The 11,559-nt window shown below is 53.6% G+C and overlaps 4 protein-coding genes across 4 annotated transcripts; 2 read left to right on the top strand and 2 right to left on the bottom strand.

The window, feature by feature from the left end:
- Positions 1–1,972: 1,972 nt before the first annotated feature.
- On the bottom strand, positions 1,973–2,360 carry LMH87_000951 (uncharacterized protein; the record flags this gene model as incomplete). The annotated part of the gene is made up of 4 exons (XM_056198944.1): positions 1,973–1,988; positions 2,037–2,051; positions 2,132–2,205; positions 2,253–2,360. 4 exons carry the CDS (start codon positions 2,358–2,360, stop codon positions 1,973–1,975), a joined length of 213 nt encoding a protein of 70 aa, XP_056055841.1.
- A 2,497-nt stretch (positions 2,361–4,857) lies between these two features.
- Positions 4,858–5,876, top strand: LMH87_000950 (uncharacterized protein; the record flags this gene model as incomplete). The annotated part of the gene is made up of 2 exons (XM_056198943.1): positions 4,858–5,759; positions 5,858–5,876. The coding sequence occupies 2 exons, from the start codon at positions 4,858–4,860 to the stop codon at positions 5,874–5,876; spliced, it is 921 nt and encodes a 306-aa protein (XP_056055840.1).
- A 934-nt stretch (positions 5,877–6,810) lies between these two features.
- On the top strand, positions 6,811–7,904 carry LMH87_000949 (uncharacterized protein; the record flags this gene model as incomplete). Its single annotated transcript, XM_056198942.1, has 2 exons — positions 6,811–6,985; positions 7,060–7,904. 2 exons carry the CDS (start codon positions 6,811–6,813, stop codon positions 7,902–7,904), a joined length of 1,020 nt encoding a protein of 339 aa, XP_056055839.1.
- A 747-nt stretch (positions 7,905–8,651) lies between these two features.
- LMH87_000948 (uncharacterized protein) lies at positions 8,652–9,533 on the bottom strand (the record flags this gene model as incomplete). Its single annotated transcript, XM_056198941.1, has 4 exons — positions 8,652–8,725; positions 8,815–8,983; positions 9,037–9,046; positions 9,526–9,533. The coding sequence occupies 4 exons, from the start codon at positions 9,531–9,533 to the stop codon at positions 8,652–8,654; spliced, it is 261 nt and encodes an 86-aa protein (XP_056055838.1).
- Positions 9,534–11,559: the final 2,026 nt, after the last annotated feature.

The following is an 11,559-nucleotide window of genomic DNA, read 5'->3' as shown; positions in this document are numbered from 1 at the left end:
GCCACGCAACGTGTTATTAAGGTTCTCATTGCCTTCTCGACGCATCCTTGATGGGGTAGTTGCGTGCGTGAGACCATGACCTTGCTATCGCGCGCGCGATGCAATAGCACAGGCCTGGCATTCGGGTGGGTTATTGTGCCATGCTGCACCGCCCGTGCCTAGCCTTTTCGCCCAGTCTCGCCCAAAACCAATGAGATGGCGTTCCGAATTCGCCCCCGGTAGTGTTGCGCTGCATGGTGTGACGAATAGGGCCGCGCAGAATTCGATCTCGCGGCCCGCCCTGTCATCATCTGGTTGCGACAGCGAGTGCTTGTATGGGGCCTCGGCCGTGGCAGTGTCGCTATTCATTTCTTAGCACGTTGAAGCATTAACAAGCATTGGCAAAACCTTAATAATGCTTGTTTTTTAGTCTGAAGCTTCGTCACACTACACGCGTCACTGGTGTCTTATTCAACATTATCAAGGGATCATAGACGTTCGATCTACTGGTAGCTTCCGGTCTCGGCCACCTTCTGTTGCCTGCTATTTGACCTATTCTTCTAGTAAGCGTTCGAGACAACCAGCCATAGTGAGTCTGAATAGATAAGAACACAGCGGCCATCCCCATGCTACGTTGAAACTGACGGCTGATCCCTAGCGTCAACGCTGGCCTAGCGGGAGCCGCCACCAGTAAGAGTGCTCAATTAATATTGATGAACACGACCCGCCTCACAATCACGTTACATTCTAATGCTCTCGGCCGCATCCTGTGCCTCGAAGGAATAACTGTTGTCGAAAGATTGAACAATGCCTGGGCATATTAATACGATGGTCCCGATGGTGCCAGCTAGGAGCCAGCGTTGCGGCTGATTATTTCCTTCTTGTGGATGGAAGCCGAGAATGAGAGCTCCGAGCTCATTCTCTGGAAAGGCTGATCTTGTAGTTTTGCTCCCAACTGATAGACAGCGACGAAAGGGAGTGGGAAGGGGAAGCTGGCCAACGGATAAGAGATTTGATCGGCTACTTTCATCCTCCACCCCATTCCGTCGCCAAAGTGAAAGCGTCCGGTATTGCTGCATGCTTGAAAATGCGAATTGTTCCACAGCGTATCGCAAGGGAAAGCCGCTTGTGCATTGTTGTTATTCTCTTAGTGATATGGCTAATGCACACGCCTCTGTGACGTATTAAACAAGCCAAGACTTATGGCGAGTCGGAGCAAGAGCCAGATCTTTTCTCGGGTAGTCTTCTCGGGCATGCTTCGATGGCTTTGTGCATGACTGCTATGGCATCCTCGGAGAGGCACTGCTGTCAACAGAGGACGGACGCATGACCATCATGCCACTCAGCCTAGCTCAGATAATTTCTTTCCAATTCATAAGTGTGCCAATTATTAATAGTGTAGAGTAGTTATATACAGAGGATTGGCAATGGCCCCTTGCCGAGCCGAGCTCATTATCGTCGCCAAGTTTTCCGGCACTGCTACCACAAGCTATCAGTCTTCACCAGGCCTTGTGGTGCTCTCCCTCCTTTCCCTGCCCTATCTTGCTTGCCGATATTGGGTGACGGTGTCGGGTTACTATTGTGTACTTGTGCTGGTGTGGGTGAAGGAATGGATTTCTGTGTCGGTCGCGGATTGGCTGGCAGCCCTGGAGACCCTAAAGGCATCTCTGGGTGATTTGACGAGTGGCTTTTTTGTGAAGTGGGCGAGATTTGTAGCGCGAGGTTCGGTGAGTAACCGTGATGCGCTGGGTGGTCGTCTCCGTGAGCAAGTGGCGGCGGCCGTCCCTTGCGCCCTTCATACCCGGGTGGTGAAGTCACGGCCGACCTAGGTTGCCCGCCGTTCCTTGGATGAAATATGCTCAAAATCATGCAATAGACGAGTGGCAATGCTCCATTTGCGATCATGAAGGCTGTCTCGCTCTGGAATACGGTCCCGGACACACCCGAGGACATCTCAACGATTCGATACACTAAATGGATCAACAGGACGACACTAGCAGCTTGCAATCCTATTGATAGTAAGCTTCACGTGGCGCATAAATAATCAGCTGGCTCACCTCGGCGATTCTTTCCTAACAGCGAATCATCATCATGAGCCAGAGCACGATGACCGTGGGAACATCTGCTGTCACCGAAGGATGTCACGACACACATGCCAAACATTAGTACGAGACTAAACGTCTGTACGCCAAGTCCAGCGATGATCGTGACAGTAGATTTGGTTTGCTTTTAGATTAGCAGCCATACACAAGATGTTGTGACGCGAAACTTACCTGTAGTATCCTCTGGCCATAGCATAAAAGGACAGCGCCCGTCACCTCGAGACCGAGTGCCAAGACGACCAAGCCTAGCATCCCTAACCGCGAAATCATTGCCAGCATGCAGGGACGGGACGATTGTCTTGCGCTGACAGAGAGTATTGAAGGCAAAGCCGAGAGTATGGTGCTTGCGGCGGACAGCGGCGCCAAAAGAGTACCCAGCAGGAATATCAAAAAGTACGGCCGTGAGTCTCTGGCGCGATGCAGCAATACTCTGCCAACGAATGTGAGCAGCTGAAGCAGATGCGATATGCCCAATAAGACAGAGTAGCCTGGTTTTTCGAATCGCCACCCCAAGAAAATGGTTGCCAGAATTAACAACGCGAAAATAGCGATGAAAGTGGTATTTCCGCCAATGCTAGGTCGATACCAGTAGAATCCTCCAGGGACAGGACATGTCGAACCACAGTTGCCAGCCATTTCGAGAAAAAAACAATAACAACAACGAATAAGTTCGTCGTGTTGCGGGAGTGTAAGCATGGGGTATACAGACAGTGGCATTGCTTGGAGGGGGATATATATATTGCTGGAGCGGAGGGGAAGTAGGCAGGGAAGGAGGGGCGGCATCCGACACATGCACTCGGGCAACTCGCAGAACCCAGCCAGAATCGTGCAATCTATGAATCAAAACTTTACCAGGAGCATGAGAGATGTGTGATTGTGCGACTTACGCCTGAGAAATGTGCCTAAAAGGAAATAGCGGCGGGACTTCCCGAGGGGATACAAGCGTTCACGGGGAAGTGGCGGGTCAACACAGCGGCGTGCATGCAATCCTTGCCGTGCAATTCGGACTGGAATATTAAGACATATAACTCGAGTCTTTTATTTAGCGATACATTCTCGGCGGGGCGGCCAAGTGACGATTTACGAGCACGAGTGGCAACTTTGATGTAAAGCTACAAGCTACCAGACAAGTGGTGTAAACATAGAGCGAACTGACCCAACCTGACGTTGGGCTTTTGGACCTTGAATTTTCAAAAGACTACGTAGGAGGGCTGCGTTTCTTGGTAGAGACATGAATATAGCAGATGAGTGAAATTGCAGCACCTTGACCGCGTCTGGAGTGCGACATGCAGCTTGTGTTCCGCGACTCCGCTGAGGTGGCAAAGCTGTTGGATGCGTACATCGATACGGTGGCGGCCGGCTACTGTCTAGTCTTTCCGGCCAAACGTGATTTAATGAAATTGCGGGGGATTCCCCGCAAAGATGAACACAGCTGTCGTTGACAGCCTGGACTTGCCTGTGAAGCAAGCCGATGTGCCCACGACAGTTCTTTCTTGTAGCTGAAAGTAGCGTAGCTTCTGTGGCCAATTTAGCAACCCCTGTGGTAAAGAATGCTACGATTTTGTGCAGTCTTTAAGAGCAGCAAATCAAAGCTTCGAGGTAACCGCTCAGCGGACGCCTTGTCTTGCAGGCCCAAGGCGGAGGGGTCGTGCCAAGTGTGCGGGAGGCTGCATGGACGAGACATGCATGTGACTTGTGACTTGCCCATCATCCTATCATGCCATGTACAGGAGCGGATGTCGTTGAAAGCCCAGGCTGCATAGAGCCACCGTTGCCACTCCTGTCAAAGCCAGCCCTGCTGGTGCGACCAAACCATCACAGACATCAACGCGTTGTGACAGTGCAACCAGCCCATAATTGACACGCTCTCGCATGATAAATGCAATAAAGCTTCGACGTCTCTTGCGTGTGTTGTGTCTTTCGCCAGACCTCATGAACCTGAGCCACCGTTGAATGCGGAGTGGCTACACAAAAGTGCAAAAACCTAGTAACATGCTGATCGGAAATGTCAATCAGATGCATGTTTGCAAGCAGGCTGTGCCACCCGAGCATCATGGTCATTTGCCCTCGTTGCTTGACCAGCCGTTGCCCTGTTACTGGCCGAGGCCAGTCTCATTCGCTTCACAGAGGTTATTTTCGCGAAGGGGAAGAAATACCCCAAAGACGGCATCGGGCCAAGCTTCATGTCTCGTGCATTTTTTATACCCCTTGTATATCCACGGGAATATCGCCGCGATCAGCGCCGCGAGGCTGGCCCCGCGATCTACTCACTGTTCGTCTCTAACGTTACGGGGTGCAAAACAGTGCAATCAATACGCAATACGCCTAATTTAAAAAAAAAAAAAATCTCTGTAGCTCGGGGCTCACACTAGGCAGCCGTTTATTAATATCTCTGAAAACTGCGCCTCGTCTCGTTGGTGTTGGTAAAGTCCACCAGCCCACTAATTAGCCACCGAAGTGCGTGGCCAGTGGCTCTCCTGGCGATGATGCGCCGCCGCAAGTGGCACTGGCAGGGCATACCGCCCACCCAATTACGTGCCAAGAGGGCATAACCGACATGACAATAAATCGCATTCCCCGCGATTCTCCATTGAGTTGCTTTCCACCGCATTCATCGTCTTCGCCATCCTGCAGCATGCGCTTTGCCGCTACAAAGCCAAACAAGGAATTCTTACCTGACATCATTAGCGCTATCCAACTACCGAAACGTCCGCTTCGATCTGGCGCAAACTCCCGATAACTACGTGCGCCACCGTTCGGCGCCCGAACCGCCACCATGTCGATGCGCATCACCCTCGACAACCAGCCCGAATTCTTCACGAATCTGGACATTATCAGCGGGCAGGTGGTTCTGCACCTCAATCGCCCCGAGCAAGTAGGCGGCATCGTCGTCAAACTCGAGGGCGAGTCCAATACGAGCTTACAGCCGCCGTCGCCATTTGACAATGGCCGGGATCCCCGCGAAGGCTACTCGACGTCGAACGCCGCGATGAATTCCGAAAGCCACAAGATCCTATACAAGGTGCAGCAGGTGTTCCCTGATGACTACCACAGTAGCGCAAACAATCCTTTTGGGTCTTTCCCGTTGCCGCCCGGGCAGCATCAGTTCCCTTTCAAATTCAAGATGCCGATAAACAATGCCTGCAGCGACTCCCACGCCATGGCGTCTCTGGCGAACCAGAGTCTCTCTGGTGCCGGAATGTTTGGCACACGAGGCATTCGGCTCATGGACGGCACGAAACAGCTCTATCTGAGGCATGTCACGAAAACGTTACCGCCGTCGTTATCAGGTGTATACAACGATGCCGAAGTCCGTTACTACATCAAGGTCACGGTGCAGCGACCGAGTATTCTGAAGGAGAACTGGCGCTTTCAGCTAGGATTCAAGTTCATGCCTATAGAACCCCCGAGGTTAGCTGCTCGTGGCCAGGAATCGTTTGCCCGCAGACCGTTTAGCTTCACCTCGCGCCCGCCATCGCCACAGGGCAAGCAAAAAGGTTCCTTATTCGGCATGAAAAAGAGCTCGAAAGAGAAGAGTGAAATCGATTCACCGGGAGGCCCGTCAGCCCCGCCTCAGTCAGTAGAGCTGTCTGCTCGTCTACCTCACCCCTTGGTCTTGACGTGCAACCGCCCTGTGCCACTGCGATTAATCGCAAAGAAGCTCGTCAATAATCAGCAGCAAGTCTACCTTACGTCTCTCCAGATGGATCTTATTGGGACAACAACTTTGTCCGCACACGGGCAGATATTGCAGAAGAGTAACCGCTGGATCATAGCATCGAATCCTCAGCTTGAAATCCCGCTTATTGCACCTACTGGTGAGGTCGGCAGTGAAATCGTCGTGCCAGACGAATACTGGAGCCAGAAGCCCCTCCCTAACACGGTGGCACCATCATTTACTGCGTGCAATATAAGTCGGCGCTACGAAGTTCAAATTCTTGCGACACTACGGTTGGGAAAGAACAGCAAGACTGTTGCTGAAACAATAACACTTCCACTTCATTTTGCAAACGTGGAAGTATATTCTGGTATCAAGCCACCCAAAGAACTTGTGGAAGCAGCCACAAGTGGAGGATTCACACAAAGCGAGTTGCGGCCTCACCTACCGCCCCGACACTCTGTCTCTGGTCCAAGCAGCGCGGCAGCGCAGCAGGCACCGCCACTGCCTTTGCGACGGCCCAGTGGTCCGGTACAGCCACCACAGGCTGCACAGTCGGAGGAATACGAAGATGCGCCGCCTAGCTACAGTGAAGCAATGGCAGACAGTGCGTCAATGCCATTTGATCAAAATAATCCTCGTCCGGCGTTTAGTGGAGTGACGGCGGAGAATGCGCCGAGCCAACTGCCGCCAGCGAAGAACTGAGGTGGTTCTGAAGTGCGAAGTCGCTGGATGTGGGATTAACGGAGTTGGGCAGGGAAAAATATTATAGATACTTGCATAGATTTTGATCAATATTAAACGATACCCATCCAAAGCAATTATATACGTAGACTATATGCCTTGCAGTCTAAAAGAACTCTGGCTTGTGAGGCCGCGACAGTGGGAGGGTCCTCGCTGTAGCTTGGCGCTCCTTTACTCGCGGGGTGACGTCAGGCACATGCAAACCACTTCGACGCCGAAGCTCGGTGTGCCATTCTTCACCCTCTGTCAAACCAGCAAACTCGCACAGTCGCAGCCAAGATTGCTTGCAACAATCAAAACCAGCGAATTGCCCGCGGGCAGTAGGCAATGAGTCGGCGTGTCATTCTCCAGCGCCCACTCTCACTGCCGTCGCCGCCGCCGCAGCTGCACCGCATCCATGGCCGAGCATTCTGCGCCTCTGCGCACGTCGGCAAAGACCCGCGCATACCCGACCTAGGAAAAGAGATCATCGACGACTATGCGCAGCTGCGCGAGCACTATGGTACGTTTTACTGAAATGGCAGCCCCTTCACCCCAGCCTCTCTTCGCAACAGACAACAACTTACCCGTTCGCAGCTACGCCCCGGTACCCCATCGTCCTCGCCCACGGCCTCTTTGGCTTCTCGGAGCTGCGTCTCGTCCCGCGCCTCCCGGCCGTGCAGTACTGGCATGGCATCCAAGACGCCCTGCGCGCCAGCGGCGCGACCGTCTTTGCGACGTCGGTGCCGCCGTCGAGCTCCATTGCCGTGCGCGCCGCCACGCTCGCCGAGGGCATCACCGCCGCGCAGCAGGCCGCTGCCGGCGCCGCGTCCCCGTCCTCACCGCCACCGCCCGTCAACATCATCGCGCACAGCATGGGCGGGCTCGACGCGCGCTACATGATCTCGCAGCTCCTCCCGCACGCCAACGTGCGCGTTGCGTCGCTCACGACGATTGCGACGCCGCACCGCGGCAGCCCAGTGGCCGACTACCTCGTCAACGCCGACTCGCAGTCGCCCATCCACCTCCCCAGCCTCTACAACGTGCTCTCCCGCGCCGGCTTCGGCACCGAGGCGTTTGAGCAGCTCACGACGCGGTACATGGCGGAGACGTTCAACCCCGCGACGCCGGACGTGGACGGCGTACGGTACTTTTCGTACGGCGCCGACATGGGCGCGCCGCCGCCGCTGCTGGGCGTCTTTCGCCCGCCCTGGCGCGTGATACAGGACAAGGAGGGTGCGAACGACGGGCTGGTGAGCGTGGCGAGCAGTCGCTGGGGCGATTACCGGGGCACGTTGGTCGGCGTGAGCCACCTGGACCTGATCAACTGGTCGAACCGCATGCGCTGGGCGCTGCGGGCCATGATGGGTATGAAGAGGACGTTTAACGCGGTGGCGTTTTATATGGACATTGCCGACATGCTCGCGAAGGAGGAATTGTAGAACGCGTATTGGGCGATGCAGGGATATAGGCGTCCTGGTGTTGATTGCTATAGGTTGGGGTTATGTCTATATAGATTGAAGGCGTGACACTCGGCGACGAGTGGATTACAAACAAAAGACTCATCAGTAGCATTGGGAATACAGATGGAGGGCATGATGCCACGCGGCAAATGGATATAGAAAAGGTATTGCAAAAGAGGTATCAGTAGTATTAGAAATATAGAATACAGCAGCCTGATAAATTTAACAAAGCGTCGCACGGGCACAACACCGCACCGCTGTCCAACAGCCTCCCAGCGCACAAGCAAATTAAACAAGACCAACCCAACATAGTACTCCAAATCAAACAAGGCTCCCTGTGTGTAAATATGCACCAGCTCGGTACTCCCACATCCACTGCGCAGCCATGGCAGGCTCACTGTACCGTGAAAGAACGGGGGACGGCGACGAACACAAGAGGTCGGAATTCGATGCGCGAAAATGCAGGCGGGTTGTCTTGTCCTTTTTTTTTTGGATTCGTTTGATGCAGAAAAGTCCGAAGTAGGCGATGCCGACGGCGACGGGGGTAACAAAGGGATATTTAAACAGACCGTCTTAGTGTTCGTGCCCACCCTCTCCGTGATTTGCGGAGAGGACGTTTGCCATGTGTTCCCAGAACTGTCTCATTCCGTCCTCATCCCCAAACAAAAAATTGTACCTCCCCAGGTTCCTCCCAGCAGCCTTCCGTCTTGTATCATGGTGATTGATTTACAGCTCGGGCTTGGACTCCTTGCGGCGCTTCAGCCACTTGCTAATGAAGAGGCCGAGAAGAGCGACAGCGACTGCAACAGGTGGTTAGCGAACAAAAGGACGCCATATCCCCCGCGCCCGTGGTGACGGGGCTGCCGAGATTGGAGCAGAGTTGACGTACCAACAAATACAATGCAGAAGACGACCATGACACCGGCGTTCTTGGCAGGCCAGCTCTTTGCGCGCTTGGCAATCTCGTGCATGACGAGGCCGGGGTGAGAGTTGTGGGCGATGGCGGCCATTGTGAGGGATGTGTATGCGAGAGGGGAGAAGGGAGGAAATGAATCGCTCTAGAAGCACAAGCTGTCAGCATTCGTCGTTGGGCACGAAGAAAAAAAAAGACCTCAATTGAGCTTGCACGGGCAAGATGCGAATAAAAAATGCAGCAGATTGAGCTGCACCGGCAATCGACTTCAAAACTGACCGCAAAGTTGGTCCAATTGTATCGCGCGCGTCGCCGTGATGGTGATTGCTGAGCCCAAGGAATGTTGGCTTCTGCGGTCGGCTTCCCAGCGGTGGTGGATGTGTTTTCGCAGTGGACGAAATTTGCTCTCGTTTTCGCTCCACCACCCACTGCGCGAGGCCGGCAGCGACGGGGAGACCAGGGGGACAGCGATTGCGGCAGACGGATGCGAATTGAAATTTTGCGATTAAAGTTTTGGAAAAGCCGGGTACGAAGCAGCAATTGAGGGTTCTTTTTTGTTCTTTTTCTTTTCTTACCTGGGGGACAAGATTTCTGGCTGGGTAAGAAGGAGGATGGAGAAGCAACAAATTGGGCGGAAGCGCGTAAGCGGACTGGAGGATGATTTTGTTGATCCAGCGCAAAGCGCACTCCAACATAAGTGAAAAGCGGGGCCTCACGTCACGGACCACCGATCGTGGTTTGGCGTCTCCGGACCTGGGCTTGTTCGTTCTGGGTACTTTGACCGTAGCATGGGGTCGCTGTGGGCGCGAGGTATTTCATGTTTTGATTGAAGCTAGCAGGTCCTTCCTACCAGTATCCCAGCAATCGTACTGAATTCTCCGTCTTTGCCCTGACTATTCTCCATCGCCTGCCGGACGCCATGATGCCATGGCCGGGACTAACAAAGGATTGTCATGGTCTACCTACTGGCTGTGCCGGGAGCCAGGCAGCCGTACCTTACCGAGAGCCAACTACCTAACTACAGGTAGCGGTCTGTACCGCTCGTCCCAGTAATCATCTTCCCGAACTGGTACCTGTGACGATGGCTTACGATATGAGTTATGACCTCTGTCCCCCTGTTTGCGCCTCGATAAGGGAGCAGGGTACCCAGCTAAACACAACATGACACTGAAAGTGCCTCAGTCAAAAGGCCAAGTCCTTTGCGTCGCCCGATTGACCTGGCAGGGTTCGCCTACGCCCCATGATGGAGGCGAGTGAGAAGCAAGAACAGATTTTTTTTTCCCGGCCCATTAGTACGGCAGTATCGGACAGAGCGGCAGCGAGGGACCAAAAGAGGCGTCTCGACCAAAGCCGGCGAGGTCTTGCGGAACCAAAAGAGTAATTAGCGGTCCGTCATTACAGTGGCGTAAGAGGCTTTTTTTTCTCTCCAGCACTCTTCTGGGGCGCACCGCCCACTAAATTCCCGCCATGCCTGCCCTGTAGCATTTTTTCCTTCTTCTGCCGGTGGGACACCCGTTCGGAACTGCGGCATCGATGTTACTACGGCATGCAGCATGCGATGGCTGCAGGCTAGCTGCTTTTTCTTTCTTTCTTTGCTCTTTGCTCTCTTTTCTATACAAGGCTTGGCTTCAAAAAATTACCACTCAAATCGTAGACGTATGTATGATAGTCTTGCCAGCGAGAGCTAAATGCCATCCAAGGGAATAAGCTTGGCAGAGACAATACAAGTCACACGGTCAATTGAGACAAGCAGCACTCGAGGAGCCGACTACTGGTACATTGGGGCACGCCCAAGTGTCATTGCATTCGCGGATAGCGTGCTGATGAATCGACGCTGCGACAGGGGACTTTGCAGCCACTGGGGACTACGATAGGCTGCGCGAATTTCAGCACACACACCGAGACAGGGTGCCAAACTGCAGCCACACTGCAAGCGATAACCACGAAACAAGCTTTTTCGTGTTATTGCAGCATGGAGCTGTCACAGCTATCGGGCGCTGCGTAATATAACTAGCAGCCTTCTTGTCCATGAGCACGACAAGAAGCCGAATCCTTTGCGATTTGGGCGTAAAACCCGTCCCACCATCATACACGGAGGCTCCGACATGAATCGTAGCAATGCGTGATTAACAGAGCGCCTCCGGAAACAGGCCCCCTGCTATCCCAGTGTTTCTTCCCCGCGGACTTGGGGTTGTTCTCTCCAGTGGAAACATTTTCGTCGCCGACCCATGACCCCCATTATAGCTTACGAGGTCGCGCCCAGCTTCTTAGTAGAGAACTGAATGAATCAGGGTCTAGGCGGCCCCCAAAGGACTGACTGCAGCAGTTATCCTCGCGACAAAGCAAATGGGCCGCATTGGCATTGCACATGCATTTACGACCTAGGTTCAACATCGCGGCTTGGCCTCTCGGGCAGGCAGGCAGGCGCTAAGTCAGCGAGATGGCTGGGTAACTAGTTGTCACTGGCGGGCAGTAGTTCCAAATCATATATTGGTTGCGAGTGGTGGTGTCTCTCAACCAGCCCGGTCAAGCGACAGCCTTGCGACCGCCGATAGATTGCTGCTTGGTCTTTGTCAATATTCCATGGACAATGGCCCGAACGCCCCGGCGAAAACAGAATTGGCGTCTTCTGGCTTTCCATAGCATTCTCCACAAGAACATCCAAAGCGGCTCGCGTCCAGCAAACTCGCCGACTTTTGGTATTATGAAAAAAGAAATCGG

The sequence above is a fragment of the Akanthomyces muscarius genome, chromosome 6 (genome assembly GCF_028009165.1).
Source record: "Akanthomyces muscarius strain Ve6 chromosome 6, whole genome shotgun sequence".
In the NCBI taxonomy this organism is placed as follows: domain Eukaryota; kingdom Fungi; phylum Ascomycota; class Sordariomycetes; order Hypocreales; family Cordycipitaceae; genus Akanthomyces; species Akanthomyces muscarius.
Note: the sequence above shows the minus strand (reverse complement) of the source record. Positions and strands in the feature narration are given on the sequence as shown.